Here is a 25,544-nt window from a genome sequence, read left to right as displayed (position 1 = left end):
CGTTTTGGTATTTATTGGGTATGGGTTCATATTGCTTTGCATAGTGCAAAATGCATGGGTTCTCGCTTCGTTAAAATAACGTGAACGTAACTGGTGGTCATGCGAAAGAAACCTCGAACCTGAAGGTCGGAAACAAGTACTAGTTGTTAAGTTTCATGCATTTTGGGTTTACTAAGTAAGATTGGTATACCTTATTTGTTTGTATGAAAAAAGGCGGAAGAACCTCTTATTCAAGAGTCCTGAAGGCAAATATATGTAAGTGCAAGATGATAAATAGAATAATAGTGAAAAAAGAAGAACAATAGTGCAGAAGATAACAAAAGAAACAATGTGAATTTAGCAAACACATTTTCTTTATAAGAAATCATATTAAACATTTTATTACAAAACTTAATAAATTAGTTTTACACAACTTGTCAATACTCTAATTCTACTGAAAGATTTATAAGCTATCTAAGCTTACGTCGCTTTGTTGTCAGATACGTTAACACCTGACTCATCACGACCCTAAAATACTCACCCTTGAGTTTAGTTCTTCTATAAAATCAGATTAAATGTTATTAGGTTATTTTATAATCTTCCTCACAATCTCCCAATAAACCCCTAGATATGAGATCTTCAAAGACAACTTCCATATTAATATATATGTATAACTTCATTATTTAGAATTGAACTTATTATTTTTTTTGAAGACATATTATAGCCAACATACCCATGTTATCTTCAATCATCAGAAGTATATCATCACCTTGATTGGCCGTGAGTACACATTTATTAAAGTAGTGACTGAGTACCAGCTGCCTTCATCATACCGACAGGTTTATGAAACTTGATTTCATAGTGTTCATAGTAGGTTTAAGCCCGCCTTATGAGCTGTGAACTTTGCTGGAAGCCGCTAGCAACTTCGTCATCAGCTTATTTTCCTTATATTTCTTCCAAGAACAAATGCATCATGAGCACTAGAACTGAGTTTGTCACTGAAGCTTGCCATATAGTCATCATCTGTCATCTTGATATTCTCAGACACCAAGGGAAGATGGTTAAGCCGCATCATCTTGACAGTATCATATCCTTCAAATGAATTAAGCATGATCTTATATGCTTCTTTAGAAGACACACTTTTTATAAATCAGTTGGAACAACAACATCAATAATCGCCTACAAACCTTTTACGTTATACTTTAAGTCTTTAACGCACTTCTCTCTGCTTCTGTTCATTCAACTTTTGGTTTAGACTCATTTTCATATGACATAACTATGGTAGGCTCATCCCATCTAATTTTCATATTGGTTCACTCATCCTCATTTATTTTCTCGAATTGATTGCTTCATGAGAGATTTCCAATTCCCATATATAGTAGTATGTGTTCAACAATATTGTCTTATGTACTGAAGCAATATGTGTCCATCTTCTCTGCTGAATCTTAACCAATAACTTAGATAAATCGCTCTGATATCATTTTGAGCCTGGTTAATGGAAGAGGAGGAGAACCGTTCACGGGTATCCATTTTAACCAAATGAATCTGGTTAACGGATATCCATTTTAAATTTCTTAATATTCGTAGTTTGGTGCGCTTTTAACCAAATGAATCTGGTTAACGAGTATCCATTTAAAAAAAAAAATTAATAGTTGTAGTTTGGTGCGCTTTTAATGTAAACAAATTTTATATCGAACTTCGGATTAAAATTGAATATAATGAAACTCTAGGTTATACACTTGATTATGCACATGGTTTCAACTTTAAACTATTGCTCAGAGTCAGAAAATAAATAAAAATAACCATATGCAGTGCCAGCTGATTTGAACTGCTTTGTGAACAAAAAGTCACACTTCATATTCCTATTCAAATATCATACATATACTTCGTATCATTTCAGTATCGTGAGCAGCAATGCGAACAAAAAAGTCAGACTTCATATACATATATACATGCATTGTTTATTTTTTGTGGTAATAGTTCTCACATCCTCAAAAATAAAGTCAATTGTTGTGAGCAGCAATGGCTAATACTTCAGCACCATTGTTGTCCCAAACTGAAGATAAAGATACTTCGTCTCATTTCAGTTTCGACAAGATCGTCGAACATAGCTTGTCTGAATTCGAGTTGTCACAGATACTGCAGATAATCCTCGTTGGGCTTGCCTCGACCTTCGATTCCCAGCAGATATTCATCACCGTCTTCACAGATGCATACCCCACATGGCACTGTCTCGACCACACAATCTGCAACCCGGAAACCTCCGACATCTGCGGGATTCTCCGCTCAGCTTGGGACTGGGACGGCGGATTCAAGGGTAAATTCGTCATCTCAGAGTTCGGTCTCGAGTGCTCGAGCTCCTTCCTCAGAGGTCTCCCCACATCGACTTTCTACGTCGGTGCTATCTTTGGAGGTGTTTTCATGGCTATGATCCCAGACGGTTTCTTCGGACGGAAGCAACTTCTATTCTTCACAACGTTGGCGATGTCAATCACTGGAATCTCTATTTACTTCTCCTCCAAGATATGGATCTACGCTTTCCTGAAATTCGTTATCGGCTTCATGCGTGCCCCGGTCGGGACGTATGTGTTTGTTCTGATAAGCGAGCGAGTTTCCGCCAAGTGGAGGCCTAGAGCCACTATGATTCCGTTTGTTCTGTTTGTGTTAGGCTTCATGTCGCTGTCCGGAATCTCATATCTTTTCCGACACGCTTCTTGGAGAGTTGTCTATCTTTGCACGTCTGTTCCCGCAGCTGTGTATATTGTATTTTCCTCTATTTGTTCGCCATTGAGTCTCCTCGTTGGCTCCATTTGCAAGGGAAGGACGAAGAAGCCATTGAAATGCTTAAGAAGATTTCACCTGCAAACAAAGGTTACTTGGAATCAGTATCTATTTGGTTGCCTTCAAAAGAAACTCCCTCAAGGACTTGTTCATCCGAAAATGGGTTTTTCGAAGAACCTTGGTTGTTATGATCATAATGTTAGGGTCAGGGCTGTCCTATTACGGAGTTCCATTAGCTGTGAGAGATATAAAAGTGAATATCTACTTGAGTGAAGCCCTAAACGCAGTGGTGGAGTTACCAACTTTTGTTATCACACCAATCTTGCTAGAGAAGTTCAGCAGAAGAAGCTCTGTGGTCGTGAATTGCTTAATAGGAGGAGCATCAGGAGTGTTATGTTTCGTCCTGAGCCTTTTCGGGATGACGAACACTGCTTTCGCCGTCGAACTCGCTTCTTTCTTCTGCGGGAGGATTCAGTTCAACCTGATGGCGGTTTTATATGGTTGAGCTGTTCCCAACATGCGTGAGGAACACCGCGACATTGATGCTTAGACAAGCGCTTGTTGTCGCAGGAGCTTGTTCTCCAGTCATTGCTTCGATTGGAAGAGATGTGCCGTCACTCTCTTTCGCGGCTTTTGGGCTAGCAATGGCGGGTCTCGGGTTATTTGCTTTGCTTCTTCCTGAGACCAAAGGGTCCAGTCTTTGTGATACAATGGAAGCACAAGAAGAGAGAGACCGAGTCTTCAATACTAGCCAAAGTTGCTTAAAATAGAGTCTCACAAAACTCTCTTCCATTCATTGTTTAAGGTTGTAACTGAATATATCAGTTTAGCTCATGTTAACCAAACCAATCTTTGATTTTCCATGTATTTCTTATGTTTAGGTGAAACCTACAATGTTTTATTTTTAAATTTAAATTTTATTAATCTTCCCAAAAACGCATAAGCTATCGGATTACAATGAGAATCAAATAAAATTCCATACGACCTAACTACACTTCGAGCTAACACACAGGCGAGCAGCTTATCATAACCCAGGTCCGCTGTCCGTGGTCGATGGCTGGTTCGGTTAATCGGGGGCGGGAGTACAATGACTCTGCTTTCTCATTACCGAACCATTTCGACCTTCTAATAGACACCTCTATATTATTCTCAGTATCGTTAGTATTGTAAAGCTTTCTTACCGGTTTAGCATTATGTGAAATTAAAGCAACTACTTGGGTTTATTTGTCTTGTTATTGTAAGAACCAAGTCTGACGTGCAACACAGTTGGAAATTTTATGTGGCAAGAACGTCAACGATGATGAAATGTTAATATGTTAATTATTGTCATTATTTTAAGAGAAGAAGACAAAAATAGCACTAAATCAAGTTTTTGTTCCCAAACTAGCATTCAAGTTCAAAAATCACAAAAATAGTACTTAATGTTTTATCAAAAGTCACAAACTTAAGGTTTAGAGTTAAAGGGTAAGGTTTAGGATTTAGGGTTTAGGGTTTAGGGTTTAGAGTTTAGGGTTTAGCGTTTAGAGTTTAGAGTTGAGAAATGAGGTTTTGGGGATAAGATTTTAAATTTTGAAAAATAAAAAAATTAAAATTTTCAAAAGATAAAATTAAGAAGGTGTTATTTTGGAGATTTCCACTTATTTTAATGTTTATCTTTCATAATTGTGATTTTAAGTTGAGCTATGCAAGAAAATTCAAACAAGTAAGAACTCATTAAGACAAAAAAGGCAGAGTAATGTTACAATAATATTACATTACGAATCTGTACCCGACACGGAATCTTAACCAGAGCTATTCCCTCCCATAGGTCAATTTATCTCCAATGTCATCGAAATTGAACCCGCCACCAACTCCAAACCCGTACCCAAACCCAACCCCAATACCGCAACCCACACCGATGCCAAAAACCACATTGGAATGGTTAATCCCTTCAGAAGTGACTAACCCGAGCCCTCCCGCGAGTCCGAAGCCGAGTCCAGCGCCGCAGCCTATTCCGCCGCCGACTCCAGGACCTCCGGCTTTGTCCTTGATGTTCTCCATGTATCTACGGATGAATCTGATAACCGGAAACTCAGATTTGCCGGTTTTGGCTTCTGGTTTTCTGGTCCAGAGGTTATCTGATGATCTCATGGTTTTGTGATTGTGAATATCTGAGTGAGTAAAACCAGATAAGATCGATAGAAATTAGAGTGAACGTATAATACATCTGTGACGACAGTATTACTCACGTATGTATTGGGCTTTAAACCATCTTTAAGTGGGCCATTTAAATCTTTGTAATCTTGTTTGGTAGAGAAAAGGTAATATTGTAATTTCGGCTGGGTTGCTGGGTTAGAAGGAAGGAAACATTTTCTAGTTAGTTAGCCACAAGTCCACAACGATAAGAAAGACCATAGTTAGTTAAAAACTGGACAGATCAGTCATCAGTGAGGCTACCTATAAGAATGCTCGAAAACCTTCTTGGAGGGGAAACTGCAGAGTGTCCACTGACTTCTTAGTGCTTGAGATGTATATATGAGGAATCCAAGGATCCATTGATCTTCGGGAGGTCATTCCTTGCTACAGCATGAACTATCATCGACATAAAGAAGGGAAGACCTTCATTTTGGAAAAATTATGTTTTGAAGTTTGATATCAGAGATGTGATTTAGAAGCCTATAATAAAAGACACGTTGTTTACATAGAGATTATGGATGTGTTTGCTGATGAGTTTTTTTAGAAGAATTGGCTATAGAAAACTCTCTTCAACATGCCCTAACTATCAAAAAGGAAAAGCAGTTGATTGAAAGCAAGGAAAGCGATGAGTATACAAGAAGGATAGATTTTGCAAGATATCAGATAAGGCCAAGCATGACTTGAAATCGCTTCTCATTGGATCAGGTATGCTTTTCTTTGACCAAATGACAATTATCATGTGATTTTGAATATTGAGCTTGCTGAGAATAAACCATCTGCACTTTTGCATGAACTTAAAAGATTTAGAAAGATAATTGGTTAATATTTAGATGACATTAGAGAGATATCGCCATCTCTTTATATGCACATGGTACACTTAAGATGAATTAATGATATCAATAGATCACATCAAAGTAGGTTGAATCTCAATCTGAAAATGTTGTAAAGAAAAAAATTCTAAACTTATTGATGTGTAGATGATTTATCCTATTTCTGATAGTATATAGATTTTCTCTGTCCATATTGTGCCAAAATGAAAAAGATGAATTAATTCCAAAACAATCTTTATATATAAAGAAGAGCTTGAATCCTTCCCAGAGTGTCCTCGGATGCCATGTCATCACCAGAGTGTCCTCAGATGCCATGTCATCAATTAGGATTCTGCTGATGTGACACATGTCCTCATTTAATAAAACGCAGCGCTCTGATTTTTTTTGTTTTCGTTATCGGGCTCAGTTACCTTCACTATGGCGCTAAACCTAATTTACTCAATCGTTACTCTGAGTTTCAAATCGGCGGCAAGGATGACGATCTATTGTTCCCGTACGGATCGCGACTTTAATCACATTAATACCGACGTCTACTAAGAGCCCTTCAATGCGTCGGTTCCGTCAGCAAAATCTGTAGTCTCTGCTATAAATAGGTTAGTATTCACCCTTCTGGAGATCTTGCTTTCTTCATCGGCTTGCTGTTAGTATTTTCTATTAGATTTACTGAGTATCCGGCTGTAATGTTCTTAATCCAAACTATATTTTCAGGCAACCATGATGAAGGCCACAATCAGCGCTGACCGTCTCCCACGGTTCCAAGAGAGACTTACTGCCGGTGCAATATATTCCATCTCTGATTTTGATGTCGCTCGACTCCTCAGTGAACTCCAAACCCTTTTCACGTAAGCTCTTCTCAACCTTTTGACATATCTCCTTCTTCAATTAACTATATTCATACTGGAATCTTCTAGGGTTTCTCTGAATCTTGTGAGTTGATGCATTTCTTATGTTATTTAGGAGATTAGGTTTATGTGTAGTTTTTGGATTCGACGATGATAGAAGAAGACAAAGCTCGATTCCCCATGCAGGATCAGTCATGAGATTTTGAGAATTATAAACATTTGGTACAAATTTAAATAAGAATTTGGTTTTAACAATTTGGGAACTCTATGTTTATGTATACTCATATGCCAATGTTTCATTTGCCTATACTCATAATTAATTTGCCATGACACCATGTTCTTGAAGTAGTTAACTTTTCTGTTCATAATTTCCCATTTTGATGTAAGAATGTGGCACTGTCATGGTTCAGAAGGTGATAGTGATACTGAAAGAATCTCGAATCTTTCGTATCCATGGAGTTTAAAACCTCTGATTACAAGAAAGAGTGAAGCTAGCAGCGCTCTACATGCACCGAGCAAAGAAGGAGACGTAATGCATTCCCAACATTTGAAGTCCTTTACGTTAGACGAGCTAGAGAATGCTACAGGAAACTTCTGTCCAGAGAGTCTCATTGGAGGAGGGTTCGGGTTTGTTTACAAGGGTTGTATTAATGGTGGACCTCGAATCGACCTCGCTGTTGATGTTAAGAAGCTTAAAACTGAAGGGTTTCAGGGCCACAAGGAGTGGCAGGTAAGCTTATTTTCAATAACTTTTTTAGGCTAATCATAAAAAAAAATCGACAATTTGGGGATCATAAGGTGTATGTATAGTAACTCTTCAAAATTTAGAAGCTAAAGCAAATATTTTTTTCTGGTAGACTGTCTAGGACCGCCCCTGGATTTTTTCTAGAGGCTAATATATTGAAAATGTTTTACTTTTATATTGTCTTCTCCACAAGAGGGAAGTGTATTATCTAGGGAGATTGCATCATCCAAATCTGGTGAAATTTATTGGCTACTCCTTGGAAGACGAGAACAGTCTTCTTATCTATGAGTATATGCCTAATGGAAGCTTGGAAAATCATTTGTTTGAAAGTAAGTAGAGAAACTCTTTTCTAAATCCAACACTTATGGTTTTATCCTCCACATTCCTCATGGCCTGAGTTGTGCTCATTCTAGGAGGTTCCAATGTGTTTTCTTGGTCACTACGTATGAAAATCGTGATTGGTGCTGCCCGAGGACTATGTTTCTTGCATGATGCTAAAGACCACGTCATTTATAGAGACTTCAAAGCATCAAATATCCTTCTCGATTCAGGATTCAACGCCAAACTCTCAGATTTTGGATTGGCCAGAGAAGGTCCAAAAGATTAATGTTCACACGTGACAACTGAAGTCATTGGTACACAAGGTTACGCAGCTCCAGAATATATATCTACCCAGGTTAGATCTACACGTTTAAATAATACATCAATATCAACCTGATTTTGTTTACATGAACTGACCTCACCCATTCTTTGGCACTGCGTAGTTGAAACATCTCATTACTTGCAGTGAAAGCAACAGGCCGCCGTACAGGTTCACGAAGACACAGGAGGTAGTATCCCACTAATTATCATGCACTTTAGTGCTTCAGCAACAACATGATTTGCAAAACTACAATCAATATTATGTCGAGACTCTTCACTCTGATTTCATTTTTACATGTAGTCCACATAAGACTCTTATTTTATACTATACATTATTCTAACATACGTAGAAACATATAAAAATAATAGTAATAGATTGTACACCCATAATATTGCTAGGTAAAAACTATACATCCAAAATTATGATGTAAGGACATGTATATCAATCAATAATCATTATTAAATTTCAAAAATAATATATACAGAAAGAGTCAACAATTAATTACCAAGCCCATAACATTCTTTTCATATGATCAACACTCTAATAGACAATAAATACATGTAAAAATAATATATAAATATAACTGTATAGTTCTATTAGTCTGCTAATACCAAAACATGTAAAAAAAATTAATATGTATAGTTTTCTATAATATAAATATATACTATACCGGTTCAATTTTTATTTAATATATATCCCGCTCCTACGGACGGACCGATCCTAGTCACAAATAATTAAATACGCATTGACTATAAAAAATTGAACAAAAATAAAATTATAACCAATCGCCACATTTGACTAAAATCTATCATCTTTATTTAAATATGATTCTAATTATTTATACTAAATTAAACAATAAATTTAACTAGAGAGAAATAATTAAGTTTAAACCTTATATAATAAAATTTTCTTTATAACAATAATCACATGATTACACAACCAATCTTAATTCCTTCACTAGAAGCGATGTAACTAAGATTAACTGAAAACAATACAAAAGCAAACTCCGTACTGCTGACAACAAAAAAGAGCAAACTCCGTACTCGGTAAATTTATAAATTAAATATTTAATTTAAATCAAATGCAAACCTATACTATCCATCATGAATATGTGTTAGATAGGAAAACACTAGTGTAGACCCTATGACAACATTATAATTCCATGATTCACCTTGCAATCAAACATTAACTAATTCTTAGGAAAAATATAATGGTAAAATTCTTATTTTTTAAATTTTATGTCAGTGGGTCAACTATGTTCCTCACAAAAGTTTAGTTACAATCAAACTGAACCGGATTCTGCTAACAGACAAATTCTATTCTTAGGACATCTCCGACAATGACATCAAATTTGGTGTTGAAATTACACCAAATTTGATGTTTTAGTGACATAATTTTTTTTATCATCTCTTACGATGACACCAAATGTAATAATATATATTATTTGATATTTTCAATTTTTAAAGTTTTATATTTTTATTATTTGCAATTTATAAATCATTATTTTATCACATTTAGATTATTGTTTATATTTTATTATTTGTAACTGATAAATAATAATAGTCATTTAGTGATTTAGTTTGAAAATAAAAATAAAAATAAAAATTTTATTTTTTATTATATGAAAATAAAATTAACATACAAATAACATAACATATTTATGTATAATTAAAAATTTGATAGCAATGAAACTATATTATTAAATTTAACATAGTAAAATATGTATTTTAAAGATTTGGTGTGATAAATAGTGTTACACCAAATTTGGTGCAACACTATTCACATTACACCAAATTTGGTGGGATGGTGTCAAATTTGATGTCTTGTTGGAGATGAAATTGCACTAAATTTGGTGTTTTGTTGTCTTGTTGTAGATGGCCTTAGGTGCCGCCAATTATTTCTCTAATTTCTTTATGAATGAAAAAGTTATGAAGAAAAAATTCATCAGATTAAACAAGAATTCATATATTTCTATTTATTCATTTTTCAACTGAATAACTGTTCATTTTTCCGTTCAATTAAATTGTCACCAATTGAAGCTTAAACTAGGTGTGGAACTTATTTTCTTATTCAAAGGATTATAAGTTACTAGGGTGTTGTCCGTGCTTCGCGTGGAATATTGTTTCATTGTTGTTTGTTTTTTTTGTCAACATATTCAGATTTATATTGACTCTGAAAACCAAAAAGGGAGCTTCGCATCCATGTGGACCACGAAAGACGACTGTTTCCTAGCACTGCGTGCTAGGCTATCCGTCTTTGTATTGTGCGTTCTCGATATATGAATGATTTCTGAGCTTAGAAAACTTACTTTCAGGGTCTTGAGATCTTCCAAGTAAACTGCAAAAGCTGGTCATTCTTCTGGTTCCGAAACCATCTTCACCAATTGAGAACAATCCGTTGCAAATGTGACTTGAAACTTACGTAAGTTCCTCATACATTCCATTGCCCAAAGAAGTGCTTCCATCTCCGCATGCAGGGGAGACAAACTAGCCCTGACATTTCTTGACCCCATCAAACCATCAAAACCTTCTAGAGTACTATACCAATCTTGTCCAGCCATAAGCTCATTCTCTTTCCAAGAACCATCTGAAAAACACCACCGGTCGGGCTCTGCATCTCCAGTCCATGTGCTTCAGCCCATATAGTTGACTCTATTTCTGCCAGGCCAAGGGTATCTCCCGGATCCATATCCACATTACTGAAAACTTTATTATTTCTTGCTTTCCTGATATACCATAGTATCCACGCAAATTGATGATCTTCGAACTTCGGGGTAACTCTCCAAAAAAGATGGTCCACATTTGTAAAGAGTGCATTGGTTGGAAAGATTGCAGGATTGGACGGTATTTTTGATAACACCCAAACCTGAATCGTTGGGGGGCATTCGAAGAAGACATGGTTAATTGATTCCTGTTGAGCCCCGCATCTGGCACAACATATTTCCCCTTGTATTCCTCTTGCTCGCAAATTCTTTTTCACCGTTATACACCCTGATACCAGTTGCCATAAGAAGTGTTTCATCTTTGGTGGACATCGTACTGACCAGCAAAACGCCTTCAAAGTATCAACTGTGAGTCCAAACACTTTTGGTGGTTTTTATTTATCTGGGTAGACCCGTTGCACTTGATAACCTGATTTAACCGTGTATCTCCCATTCTTTGTAAAATGCCATTCATCTCAATGGTATACTTTCTATTATTTTCACATCTTGGGGATCTACCAAAGCCCGAATAGCCTGCGAGTTCCAACTTCGCGAAGCATAATCTATGAGAGAGTCCACTATAACGTCTGGATAGGTATCATGTTGACTTTTAGTTGTTGGTTTCGGGCGAGTGGTTGGGAGCCAGGGGTCATTCCATACAGATATAAATGATCATGATCTCACCCTTTTGATAAGTCTTTTGCTTACCAGAGATCTAGCTGAAACAATACTCCGCCAGCCATATGACGGAGAGTATGATCGGATCAGCTCCAGGGGGTGAGGCATTCATGTAGTACCGTCTTTTGAAGACTCGTGAAAATAATGTGTGTGGATTTTCTATTAATCGCCATAAATGTTTGCCGAGCATCGCCGTATTAAAATCTGATATATCTTTAAAACCCAAACCTCCTTCATCCTTATTTTCGCATACTTTGTCCCATGATTTCCAATGCATACCTTTTGTACTCCCCCCTGGGCTCCACCAAAACATGCTACCGTGGTCGTCAATTTCTTCGTGATTGCCTTTGGTAATCAATAGCAAGACATAACATGATTTGGTAAGGCCGTTACTACTGATTTTATGACCACTTCCTTGCCTCCTTTTGAGAAACATTTAAAATTCCATCCATTGATCCTATTATTTAACCGATCATGCGTGAAACTAAAAACTTGTATCTTGGAACCTCCAAGATTTTCTGGCAGTCTCAGATAAGATCTCATGCCCCCTACATTCTGTATACCCAAAATGTCCCTCATCTCCTGTCGGTTGGCTTCCTCAATCTTATGTCCAAATTGAATGGACGATTTTTAGAAGTTAATAAGTTGACCCGAGACTTCCTCATATTCCTTTAAAATCCTGAGAATTGTTTGAGACTCCTCCCTTTGTGCCTTGCAAAAGAAAAGACTATCATCTGCAAAGAGCAGATGAGATATCGATGGACATGCTCTGGCTACCTTCATTCCCGTTAAATTTGTCTCTCTCTCAGCCTTCTTGATGTTCGCAATTAAGTCCTCAGTACACATAATGAAAAGATATGGAGATAAAAGATCCCCTTGATGTAAACCGCGATGTGGAATTATGAGACCCCGCAGTTGACCATTAAGTAAAATCCGATATTGCACTGACGAAATACACTCCCTCATTACTTTAATCCAATGAGGGTCAAAACCCAGTTTCCATAAAAGGGCGTAGATAAAGTCCCATTCCACCCTGTCATACGCTTTACTCATATCCGTTTTGATTGCCATGTATTTTCCCTGACATGATTTATTGATTGTTTCATTGTTGTTAAATATGAATTTTTGAATGATGTACTTATGTGGTCGTGTTTATTTGTTAAGAGCATTATTTGCTATTTTATTGTGCTATGTATTAGATAGGTGATAGTTTAATATATTATGTGTTTGTTTTTTCAATAATGTTTTGTTGTGTGTATAGTAGCGCTTGTTAGTGGTGAAGTGAGTATTTGATGTAAAACATATTGAATTTCAGTAAGTTTGCATTTATGAATTTTTTTATTTTAAGATTAACGGTTTTAACATCAAATTGTATTTTATTTTTCATATTTTGGAACATTAATTATTCTTGTAAGATGTTTTGTGCTCTCTCCTCATAGTTTGACCTTGAGCCATCACCATCTATGTATTTCGTTTATTTTCTGGTGTAAACGGTGTGCAGTGCTTCTCACCATCACCGGAAAAAGACTCACCTTCGTGCTTTTGTTTTTTTTCCGCTTTCTTCTCCGGTGAGATTATTTGAAATTTGTTGTAGATCGGGTTTATGTGTTCTCACTTGTGCGGCTGTTTCTCATGGTGTTGTGGTTGTTCCGATCAATATTGGTGTTCCTCTTCTTCCTTAAATTTGGCTTATGATAGGAGTTTCATCCCCTTAGGTTGGGTCAGAGTTTAGTCGTTTTTGACGTTGTCTTCCTCGTCGTTGTTATGCTCTCTTTCATAGCTCGAGGACGATTCAATGGTTTGCTGATTTTTTTCCGTCTCGCTCTTTCCTCTCTGTTTTCTCATCTCGTTGCAGCTTTCATCAGTGCTCACATATCTGGTGCCTCTTCCTTTCACCATGTTTGCCAGTTCTAGGTTTGGATAGTGATTTCTTCTGTGTATGCTTTGTAGGCTTAGAAGGTTATTTCTGGTGTCAGGCTTAGGCTTTGGTTTCTCGGTGCTTGCCTCCCATTCTCCCTCTCCTCAGGTTATTTGTCTTCTTCTCCTTCTCTTGATATAGGTGTGTGGAGTTAATCTCTTGGAGTTTTGGTCCCTTTTATCCAGAGCTTTGTGGTTCTTTGATGGCATGCGCAACTTTTTTATGTTTGTTTAGTTTGTGAGGTGTTTCTTACCTCTTAGATGGTTGTTGTGCTTTCGGTGACTTAGGCATGTGTCTTGCTGCTTCATGATGACTTTGGTATTCCAGTAATTATTCTTCCTCTGGCTTCTTTCTTGGTTCTTTCGTTGGTGCTTGATCGCGCTGTTTTGTGTTCATGGATTGCTTTGTCGTCTCAGATTTTATCTTTCTACCATTTTCTAACCTCTGTTTGTTATGGTCAAGGTACTCTATGGTAAGGTGAGGTAATTTAGTTTTCGTTCTTGATCTTTTTTCAGCTCCAGACATTTATTAAATTAGTGTTACTATGACATTTTAGTTTTCTCTGTGACTGTGGAGGTTTTAGGTTTAAATTATGTGTTTTGCTCTAGTTTCTTCTTATTAGTTTGGTTATTTTATAATTTTAATACTAAAATAAATATATAATTTGTAAATAAAATATTAGTAAATAGTAAAAAATAATAAATTAATGAAAGTTTATGTTATAGTTTTGACTAAATTGCAGTAATCTAAAAGAAGAAGAATCTAAAATATAAAAAAAAAATACGTTTTACTTATTTTTATTCATCTTGAATTTTAGTGATTAATAAAATAGATTATTAAATTTTATGTGATGATGGTTAGTGCAAGAAGGTTTAGATAGTTCACAATTAGAAAATGACGGACTAAATTGCAGTAATCGAAACGAAGAAGGACCTAAAATGCAAAAAAAAATATGAGGACAAATGTCATAAAACCCCCTTCCGCATGTGAAAAGAAGAGAGAAACGTCTACTTTATATAGATAGATGGTTAGTACAATAAATTTTAGATAGTTCACAATTAGAAAATGACGGACTAAATTGCAGTAATCTAAACGAAGAAAGACCTAAAATGAAAAAAAAATATGAGGACACATGTCAGCAAAACTCTTTTCCATATGTCAAAAGAAGAGAGAAAAGTCTACTTTATATATATAGATATGAAAATAATGTGTTAAGATGACAATCTTAGACTTATTATATTTGTAAAAGTTTAGATTTTTGATCTTACATTTATGAATAAAATATCAATTTTCTTATATGTTAAGTATATTCGACATTTAATAATATGATGAGTGAATTTTAACTCAAACCATAAATTTCTATTCATGAATAATACGTTTTCATATATATATATATATATATATATATATATATATATAATAACGTGAAAGAATAATAAAATATTTAATATTATAAAATTTATGATAACAATTTTGCAAGTGTTATGTGAAATAAGCTTAATTTGTATTAATTTAAAGTTTTAAACTATCTTAATATAAAATATATCTGTGTTTACTATTTCACCTATTGAACTCGCTTTGCATTAACTTTTTATGTTTTCTAATGGTCAAATTTATTTTAGTTTTTTTTTAACTGAAATGAGAAAATATATTATTTTAATTAATTAACAAACATTAAAATATCAACTATCATTCGAACTACTGTATAATCAAATAACATAGTTTTTTAAAAACTATTTTTAATAAATTAAAAATATTTTTATCTAGTATTTATTAATATTATTTTAATATTTTCTATGAATTATTTAGTTATTTAAAATATAAAATACAAAATTATAAGATTTTATTATATTAAATCGAAAATATAAAATATCAAATAAATAAAAAAAGATGGTAAATGATGTTATGTTTGGTGGTACATTTTGTAAAATGATATAATGCTTAAATAATAATTAAAATACCATTAATAACAAATTTAAATATAATTTAATTTTAGTGGTATTTTGTAAATTATATATTAACTAAATGTTATTTGTATACTTGTTTCTATTTTAACAGAATAGATTTAAGGACTGCAGTACTAGCCTGCTAGTGTCTTGTGTCTTGTATTCTTGTAGATCTAACATATACTACAGTTTATTTTCAGTGATTATGTATATTTCACAATTTTAGTGACGAATTACAAAACATAATATTCTACTAATAAATTCTTCGACCTTTTGGACAAAAAAACATACTATCCAATGAGGCTCTAAGTTAATAATGAAAAATGCAATATATAAGCCTATAACTTTGGCAAAAAAAAAAGCCTATCAACAAATCGTCAATGCCTACATATCTCATGACCAACTGGGAAAATACTGGAATATTGATTATTGGTATTAGAGAAACCAAACTTGTGTTTTGGCCATTACAAGTTCATAATTGCTTCAGGCAATAATGTATTAGTGGACTTATCACCAACGTGCGATGATATAATTGACATTATCACCACTACGAGACACAATCCTACACAGGTATTTCTTCTACGCTATACCTTTCAAGCCACTGTTCACAGTATATGGAGGGAGCGTAACTCGCGTCGACATGGTGAGCAACCGTGTGATGCGAATAGCCTGACTAAGTTTGTAGACAAAAAGGCCCCTCTTATAATGTTATCAGTCCAAGGGAAAGGGTATAAGCATCTTGATGAAGGCTATACGAACTTGGTTTGGGACATGGTCACAAGATTCTCCTACAACATGAAGCTCAAGCACATTTTTTCATTTTTTATTAAGTTCAGTTTTTGATTTTTTAATCAAACAAACAATAGATGCCCTTGATGTACCACACGTTTTGATTGAATAAATTTTACAATTCATTCGAAAAAAAATATTTGTAGACTTAAAAAGCGTGTTATAGAAGAGTACTGTTAAATAAAAAAATGAAAAGAAAGAAAAAGATTAAGCTAATAGGAAGTGATGACAGAAGGCTAGAGAGCACAAAGGAGTAAGATGCAAAGAAACTGTTCCGGATTGTATCTCATCATCTGTGCTCTCTATCTTCTGTCAACACTCTCAATGCCTCTCAAACCAGTAAAAGTCGATTTTGGGTTTACAATTGAAAGTATGGATATTAAAAGAACTTGAAAAAACCTCTCATCATGGACATGAAGAACTTGACAAAAGTATGATTTTGGATTTTTATAGCAGGCCTCTATATAAGACACCTTTATGATACCGATATATGTATGTGTGTAGAGACTTACCCAAAGAGTCGTTGATGAGATGATACTGAGGAGGTGATTTCTTGAAACCACTATTTATAGACGCATATTGAGCAGCGATATATATGGTTTCTGCGCTCCAAGTGCATTGATCTGTTTAATTCAACCATTTTGGAATAATGTTGTCACTTGTAAATAATTGGTTCCTTCGAATATACGGCTTTTTAATTCTCTTCCTTTTGAAAATTATAATATATTGTTGACGAATATATTATTCCCGGCCATTGTTCGAGTTCATTCTTTTTCGATTTATCTTTTAATTTGTAAGATAAATTTGCCTCTTTGGAAAATTATACATTTATATACCTGTATTAATTTGAACTTAATTTTGGTAAATCGTGTTATATATCGTAATAATACAGTAATAAGCTGAATTTGTATATGTAAACTAATCCTTTGTTTTGCTCATTTGTAACGTTGTACTTCCATCGAAAAAATATCTTAAAAGGAAATGAAAACAATGGTATTTTTCTAATTAGAACGATTGTTTCTCTATCTAAGCAGAGTTTGTAAATACAAGAAAGGAAAACAAAATAAGCTTAACTGGCAACAAAAATTCTTCGGAAAAGAAAATCAAAAACCTAAAAACAAGAAAGAACCTAGGGAAAATGACCTACTAATGTGAACCAGTTGCGCATTATATCAACAAACTTTTTACGTTCCTTTTGGCGAACAATACATCGTGAACACGGTCAATAGACTTTTAAATAGCTTTTGTGGTGGAGGCGAGTCGGCGACATTGTTGCGGATCCACTTGTTTAAATTGCGCGTACCAATTGTCGTCGACAATTGCATGGGAAACGAAGCGGCTGAGAACTAGCCAACAGTAATGGTTATTTGGAAAGAAAAGATGATAGAATATATATATACATAACATATACAAAAATATATAGTGAATCCTGAAACATTTGTGGTAGAACTAGAACCCAAACACTTTTTAATATAATAAATCACGTATTCTAGAAAATTACATCAAAATACGTGTAGATGGTTATGCTAATATCATATTTAAGTGTAATATTAGCATGTAGCTAGCTAGTGTGCTCTTACTACTCTACCACAGATTGATTACCTACAAGTAGTGGTGAAATTCTTAGCATTATACAAGCACCTGGGGTAATATTTTTAAAGGGAACCTGTCGATTTTTTCTAGTTAGTGATTTAACTTTGCTATTCTTTCTCAAATCAGATAAAAATAAAACCAAAGTCTGACTTTCCGATATTATTTTCCATCTTTCCTTGTCAATCCGACACGACCGCCGTGATTAGCTACCGCATCAATGTCCACGCATATGACGACCATGGCCCTCTATACGAAGAAATCGAAGTTCTAGATAAATTTTGGAAATCATTTAACTAGGTTTAACTGTAATTCAAATCATGAATTGACAGACAAATCTTTAAGCAAAGTTTCACTCAATGTTTTTATATATAAAGAGTGAAAGAAAATCATAGTTCTACTAAAGAATCAAAAGTAAAAAAAAAATTGTTTAAAAATCAATATTTTACTGGAAGCATAATATAGAGATGATATATTGAATAGTTATTACTCACGGAACATCTTATTGGAAGCATAATATAGTCACCATATCACCGAGTAAAGATATCAAGATCTGTTAAAGTATATAAAATCGTCATTAGTTCTGCCAAGAAAAAAATTACAACACATTTCAGAATTCAGTATGTCCATGAGAAGATGGCTTCAATATAGCCGTGAGGCTATGATGGGTGATGCTGCAAAAGTAAAGTTGAGTTAGCAACTAGAAAGAGAGAGATAACATATGATTGAGATTGGGTGTTTTTTTTTTTGAGATTGGGTGTTATAGTCATAATTATATTAGTTACTACATTTGGGCGATATAGAGTTAAATCGGATCTTAGCGTGAATCTAATTATTTTAAACACTGATGAAGTATAGAGTATAGTTTTTAAATATCTGTGTTATTTATTTATTTTCCCAGGTTCCATATTCTTATTTTTAATGAATTTTAAAGTTACTCACCTCAAGAATAAAATATTAGAATCAAACAACTATTGTTTGAGTAAGTAAATTGAGCTGAAAGAACTAGCTAAAAATGAAGTGAATTCATCGACTAGCAAACCATAGAACCATGGCTTTTTCGTGTTTCCTTCCACCTCCTCTCCTACTCAAACAAATTCGGTTTCAGACCAACTTGTCAATGAAGGAGGGTCTCTCAACGCACGTTTTGTTCATGCCATATGACATACACAGTAGCTTGAAAGCTGTACCGGAGAAGAAAGGTACTAGTTTTGTCATGTAAACCATCCATCAGAACCTGCATCATCTGTCCCCACTGAGCCAATAAGCTGCAGACGACCAGCAAAAGAAAGATGCCGTGCTGTCCCAGGTTCCATATTCAATGCCATATAGAGTAAATCTTATACTTATGTATTGGTAAGAAAATTATTTTATGTTATGAGAAGCCGAGTGAAAAAGAGCGGTCCTTGATTCTATTATTTGGATATAAAAAAATTCTTTTAACTATCAATTTTGTGCGTGAAAATCCCCTTATTCAAGTGGTTTAACTAAATGTTTACTAATGATTCTACATTAAAAAGTATGAATTTTAAATTCTAGCAAAGGCGAATTATGTGGTTAATGGAGAAAATGCTACAAAAACTCTACAATATGTAGCAAAGAGTACCGTCAAAAGTGAATATCATGGGGTGGCTCAAAATGATGCAATCAGTCGTGATTCCTCATAAGGTAGGTAGAATTATCGGCAATAAAATCGTAAATAATATTTTTCATATAATAGCATAGTTATCCTATATATATATATATATATATATCAATTTTCGTGTCTTGCATTTCTTATACTATAAGTTTTTGTTATACAAGCTGTATATTTAGAATAATGACAAAATTTAATTTGGTTTGAAATCTTATGGTAACAAAAAAATAGCACAAAATATTACATATATGTATATAGAATGTATGGTTCGATCTCCTTTCTTCCTCAATTTTGTATATTCTGTAAACTACATATAAGGGTGGAATCTTGTACATTATTTCTACAAAGATTATATAGTCAAACTTTACGAGCTGTTGGTGGGTATATCTCCAACTCATAGTCATATTGGCATGTTTATCATCATGTTTTCTTTTTCTTTTTCGAAACAGTTATTTTAAGGCTGTAGTTTTTCTTCTTTTATAAAAATAGAGAAACAGAAACAAAATCAATAGACTAATTCTACTGTAATTGATATACAGTTACGTTTCTGCCAAGCTGATTTAAATTCTGTCATTTTTGTGTGACTACTAGTCTTTACTATTAAAAAGCTAGCAAAGGAAGTAAAAAAGTAAGGTTCGACTCCTTTGTTGTTGTCAGACAGTTGCCATAAGAGACCTCTGAGCAGTAAATGGGTTGACTGTCTTGTGTTTCTTTCGTGTTGTTTTATTTTTCGATCATGCTCATTTGTATGTGTTCAAAAAAAAGATCATACTCATTTGTACATGTTATTTCTAACAAAAATACAAAATCCTCTAGTGTAATAACATTTCACATATTAGTACTATATAAGAAATATAATATCGACAAACAAAATAAAGATAAGAAAGATGTCCGCATGTACATTGTTTTAACTAAATTTAAACAACAATACTAGAAAGAGGAAAAAAAAACTAGGTTGGTTCAACAAGTTAAGAAAATAACCCCTTAATTCTTATCTCTTCATGCCTCTTTGAGTAAAGCATCTTCGTACTTGTCGCTTCCCCATAGCTTCTTCCTTTTTTCTCTTTATTACTTTCTCAACCATATCTTCATGCCTCTTAGGAGCAAAAACTCCTGGCCCAAGTCTATGTTTCCATTGTAGAAGTGAATTAATTTCACAAAAATATCTTAATCGATCTTACTTTCTAGCAGAACAGCATAAGATTATATGGAAGCAATAGACAAAGTTTATAATATCAAACTTCTAGTTGATGTTGTACGAAGATTACTTGAATAAGTTACAATTTACATATATTAATTTTTTTATCAAAATTTAAATGTCGGTTCATGAGCATATAAAAATGTTCCCGGTAGCTAACATATAGCTATGACCCATAGTCAGAAAAGAAACATGAAAAAAAATGACCTAAAAATTAGAGTTATAAGGGATAAGGAGAAGAATATTAGGGTTAATATACAATTTCTTTTTGTGGGTGTAGTGAGCTCAATCATGGATGACGGATGCAAGGAGAATATAACCATTAGAAGGATGAAAAAGGTAAAAGAGGAAACAAAGAATCTGAGAGAAAAAGTGGCTCAACTCTTATCTCTTCATGCCTCTTCGAGTAAAGCATCTTCGTACTTGTCTCTTCCCCATCGCTTCTTCCTTTTTCTCTCTTTATTACTTTCTCAACCATATCTCCAATCTTTTTTTTATCATTCCACTATTCTCCACTCACTCCATTTCTTTTATTATATTTATTATATATAAATATAGCATATTCAAAGTTAAATTATATTTATTATAGGGTATTTACACTGCATAACTACAGAAAGAAATTTAATTAGGTATATGGAAAAACACTGTGTTTTTTTTTCGTAAAACCCAAACTTACCCCTTCGGATAAACCTGGATCTACATAAGCCATCTACCTAATTTCCGCTCTATCTATGTATATACACCCAAATGACTCTAGGGTATTTGCACTGCATAACTATAGAAAGAAATTTAATTAGGTATATGGAAAACCACTATGCTTTTTTCGTAAAACTCAAACTTACCCTTTCGGATAAACATGGGTCTACACAAGCCATATATCTTTCTTTTTTTCTATTTCTCTTTCTTTGGTTTCTCTTCTTCCTCGTTTGATCACGTAATTATCTGCCTCTTCCATTGATAAATAACTATTTTTATTTCTTTTTCCCTTGTCTCTTTTCTTCCTCATTGGTCGTGCATGTTCCCTGGATAAATAACTGTTTTTTCAGAGATCTCATTCAATTCATTCTAACTTTTTCAATTGGCATTCAAAGTACATGTATAAAAATTGATATATATCTGGATATTATTATCATAAGCCATATTAGCTATGCATCGAGACCCAACTTGTGACAGTTTTTTTTTGTTTATTTTACTTTACTGCTGATAAAGAGTATTTTCCTAAATTTTTTTCATCTTTCACTATGAAAATCAGGAAAATCTGAATAATAAACAAAGTTGCAGTTCGTATACATCATCTTCCTCATCGTATCTTCACCTGCTTTTGATTATTACCCCTATGTTGTTGTGAAGTTTTATGTAATTTCACATACCTTCTTTGCATGATTCTGCAAATATTTTTGAAAAACAACCATATACCTAATTACCGCTCTATCTATGTATATACACCCAAATGACTCTATATTAATATAAATATAACATATTCAAAGTTAAATCATCTACACAAATGTCATCTATATCTTGTTGTTATTTCTCGTTTTGCTATTATGTCATGTACATACTAATATGACATTTTGAAACAGATTTTTTCTTTTGCTTAATACCGATTTTCATTTAAAACACATGAATATTTATTGTTGTTCGTGTTTTGGAACTAAGTATATTACATTCTTAAGGTTGAATGGCAGTGACAAAAAAAATTGAATAGATGACGCCCCTCAGTTTAGTAATTTGTCTGAAAAGTCATTAATGTTTGTACACCATAAATTCTACTTATCAAATTCTAGAGAAAATGGTTTATTAACAATTATGCATTCAGAATATGGAAGAAGAGTTTATAAGAGATCTTCAACATGATACAAGTAAACTCGGCCAAACATGGATCTTCGTAGGATTGTTCAAGTGATGCATTTAAACGTAGATTCTCATAATACATATAATATTTATGGTTGTCAAATTGTTAGTGTAATCTTTACCATAACTGTAATATCATAATAAATCAGCTTAAAAAAATGTCGCGTGGTTATTTGCTTAGCCTAACTTTAACATATATACGATTAACAGAACTAAGAAAGCCACTTAGCTTTATTTCATATATGGTAACTGTAAACACACGTAGTTAGATCATAATATTCTAGCATCAGTTTTATAACATTACTTTTAGTTAGAGATGTGTATGCAAATATTTACTATAGACTTGTTTTGATCAAGCCAAGAAGCGCACATGCAATCTTATCAGCTATATAACAATCTAGAAAAAGTTCTGCCTGAGTGAAGAATATATAAAAGTATATGTTAGATGTAATGCATTCTCCATGATCAGACAAGGCTGTGACGGTACGCCAAATTTGTACCCGAATTCATTCTTTTGTTCCAAATATAATAAATTATATGATATATGATTGGATTTAACAGAGCCAATCCTTTTTGCTGTTTTAACAATTATACGCACTCATGGTCCATATGGGCATAGACATCATTACGAGCTAAACTAGTAGCTAATGAGTTGGGTTTGTGCTGAAAATATTAGATTTTTTTTTAAGTTTGTCTAATTAGTAGAATAATATTCAGTTTACGTGAACAGTGCGCTTATGAACGTTAATGTGTGATTATTATATTCTTCGTATATAATTTACAAGAAGAGAATCCTCCAACGTTGTTTACCAAAAATGACAACTGTGATATTAAACAATAGATTTTACACAAAGATTGGAGAGACAAGAGATCGACTTAGGTTATGGTGAGAGGAAGGTGGGATCGACGACAATGTAAGGATTTTTTCGTCATTTCTATTTATTAAAAGCTAAAAGGCCAACAAAGTCGTCCCTCCATTAAAAAAAAATCTAGAGTATTCACGCATATTGAAAAAATACGACGAAACATGGTACTTCCATTTTACTATGAAAATTGTTCGTTGTAAAGTTTACGAGAATTTATGAATCATCTAAGACAGGTGTTTTAAGACAATTCACTAGTTCGTCGTAACTGTCCATTTACGACAAATTAAACACTATATATATAGTCTTTAAGCGGGTGTTTTTTTGTAGTGTTTCAGAGATAATTGATTTTAACTAACCAAGATCCAATAAACCGAAGAAAGCTAAAAAATCTAACAATCAAAAGCCAGATTAAGAGATGATAAAAAGCCCAAAGATGAAACAATCCAAAACGGGAAAAGATCTCAGCGATCTAAAATCCCAAATCGAAAGAAACGATTGAAAGAAAAACGAAAAAACACTTTACAAAACCAAAACCGGATAAAACTAAAAACAATTAAAATTCATCGGAGATGAAGATGAATCTCAAAGTGAAGGCCGGCCAAGATGGTGATGTGAGAGTCACCGCTTACCAGAGATGAAAGCTGGCCAAGATGGTGCTTTGGGAGCCACCGCTTTCCATAAGCGTAGCCCAAGCACCGGGAGGCAAGCGCTGGTAACGGATCCGGCATTCCAAACAAGACACTTTCTCAATGGAAAATATTAAAGAGAAGAGACAAACAGAGAGACTTTGTTATTCCAAAGGTTACAATGTAAAGATTTCAGTTACATGAAGTCCATTTATTAATTCACAAATTTCATTTACGGAAGAAGAAAAAATTGGAAATAAGGGTTTGTGAAAATCTCTGAGGATTTAGTTTTGTTAAATTCCATGAAGACGAGAAGTAATAAATAGGGTTGTGCAAGAATCGAATATTCATTTTTTTGAGGTATTCGTAATCCGACCAATTTCTTCCGAATAATCAATCATCCGATCTGATCCGCTCCGCAACTATTCAGTTATTAGGTGTCCAGATAATATAAAAAGATATTGTGTCAGATATTCGATTTGATCCATATCAATAAATAAAAATTAAAAGATAAATAAATAAGCCAAACATATATAAAATAATATATTCTATTACAAATAAATATATTTAAGTTTTAGACATTAATAAATGAAATAATAAATTTCTAAAAATAAAATGTTGCAAAACTCACATTAGATATAATAATTATATAATTTATATATACATAATTCTTAAAATAGATGTATTTATATATGCATATAACGGATCGACTCCAAATTTGTTTCTAAAAATATTAATATATGTGATTTGCTTTGTTTTCTATGGATACTGAGTATTCATATCTGAATTACTTCGTAGAATTACTAATATCAAGATTTTTCGGTTAAAAACAAATTGAACTAAATTTTACAGAAATTTTAACCACATGGTGACTTTGATCCTTCGTTAATCATAAAAAAAGAACCTTCGGTGTTGAGGAAATAACTCTTAGTGAATCAAGTTAATTTATGCGTCGTTCACTAGTTTCAAAAATTTTGATCGTCGGTAAAAAAACAATTGGTATTATAATATAGGATTAATTTGTTGATTGTTATATTGGGAAAAATATTAGTTTTTAATAAGATGGTAGAGAAAGGAAAAGACATGTCCGGCCCTTGGGCCAAGCCAAAAAGAGCCACTGCTTCCGTCCGCTTAATTATAAGAATAATTTAATGAGAAAGATTACATAGACAATTCGACAACCGACAATACTACATGCCTTATGAAGATCTACGCCTAACTGTATTATATGAGCCGTCCTATGAAAATCTATTTCTGACCAGATTTACTTGCACCATATTGAAGATTCTTTGTAAATTTTTCTTCTGTAGTCTTCATTAATAAATCGCTCTCTCCAGGACTTGAAACCGTTCTTTCCGGGACTTGAAATCTAGATTTCCTGTAATCTGCAAGAAATTGAATAGTCTGAGGTTCAAACCCCAGACTTAGATGTAAAAACCTTTAAACTTTAACTACTAGGCTAGGGTGCTTCCACAATTATAAGAATAATTTTAGCCACAAATTTTCATAAGTTTCCTTTTGTTTAGTGGTAAAAGCTTAAGGCAACTAATATTCCTTGTGTCCAACCAAGGTTCGAGTCTCAGGGAGCCCTTCTTTGGAAAAGAGAGAGGGTTATATGGTTAGTCGGGTGAAATAGAGGTTTTTTGGTTATAAGCTCAAATTTCTAACAATATATTAATTTACCAAAAATTGGATTCTCGAATAGTGATGTAGCAGAATCTTATGGAAATGACACGGTAGTTTTTTTAAT

At 33.7% G+C, this 25,544-nt stretch overlaps 2 protein-coding genes, 1 long non-coding RNA gene and 1 pseudogene across 3 annotated transcripts; 2 read left to right on the top strand and 2 right to left on the bottom strand.

The window, feature by feature from the left end:
- Positions 1–227: 227 nt before the first annotated feature.
- LOC106381044 lies at positions 228–4,232 on the top strand (annotated as a pseudogene).
- Positions 4,233–4,453: 221 nt separating this feature from the next.
- On the bottom strand, positions 4,454–5,435 carry LOC106381045 (glycine-rich cell wall structural protein 1). The gene has a single exon (XM_013820906.3). The coding sequence runs from the start codon at positions 4,888–4,890 to the stop codon at positions 4,552–4,554; it is 339 nt and encodes a 112-aa protein (XP_013676360.1). The 5' UTR covers positions 4,891–5,435; the 3' UTR covers positions 4,454–4,551.
- A 1,560-nt stretch (positions 5,436–6,995) lies between these two features.
- On the top strand, positions 6,996–7,959 carry LOC125582210 (probable serine/threonine-protein kinase PBL3). Its single transcript, XM_048748787.1, has 3 exons — positions 6,996–7,337; positions 7,546–7,681; positions 7,766–7,959. The coding sequence occupies exons 1-3, from the start codon at positions 6,996–6,998 to the stop codon at positions 7,957–7,959; spliced, it is 672 nt and encodes a 223-aa protein (XP_048604744.1).
- Positions 7,960–15,650: 7,691 nt separating this feature from the next.
- On the bottom strand, positions 15,651–20,937 carry LOC111203574. The gene is made up of 2 exons (XR_002656298.2): positions 16,540–20,937; positions 15,651–16,039 (listed from the first exon to the last, which is right to left on the bottom strand). It is a non-coding gene; the product is annotated as an uncharacterized LOC111203574 (long non-coding RNA).
- Between the last annotated feature and the right edge of the window lie 4,607 nt (positions 20,938–25,544).

The sequence above is a fragment of the Brassica napus genome, chromosome C2 (genome assembly GCF_020379485.1).
Source record: "Brassica napus cultivar Da-Ae chromosome C2, Da-Ae, whole genome shotgun sequence".
Classification (NCBI taxonomy): domain Eukaryota; kingdom Viridiplantae; phylum Streptophyta; class Magnoliopsida; order Brassicales; family Brassicaceae; genus Brassica; species Brassica napus.
This window is presented reverse-complemented; position numbering and strand designations above follow the sequence as displayed.

Coding starts and splice junctions, on each gene's coding strand:
- LOC125582210 (XM_048748787.1), top strand. CDS start 6,996: ATGTGGCACTGTCATGGTTCAGAAGGTGATAGTGATACTGAAAGAATC. Junction 7,338..7,545: donor AGGGCCACAAGGAGTGGCAG/GTAAGCTTATTT, acceptor CTTCTCCACAAG/AGGGAAGTGTATTATCTAGG. Junction 7,682..7,765: donor GGAAAATCATTTGTTTGAAA/GTAAGTAGAGAA, acceptor TGCTCATTCTAG/GAGGTTCCAATGTGTTTTCT.
- LOC106381045 (XM_013820906.3), bottom strand. CDS start 4,890: ATGAGATCATCAGATAACCTCTGGACCAGAAAACCAGAAGCCAAAACC.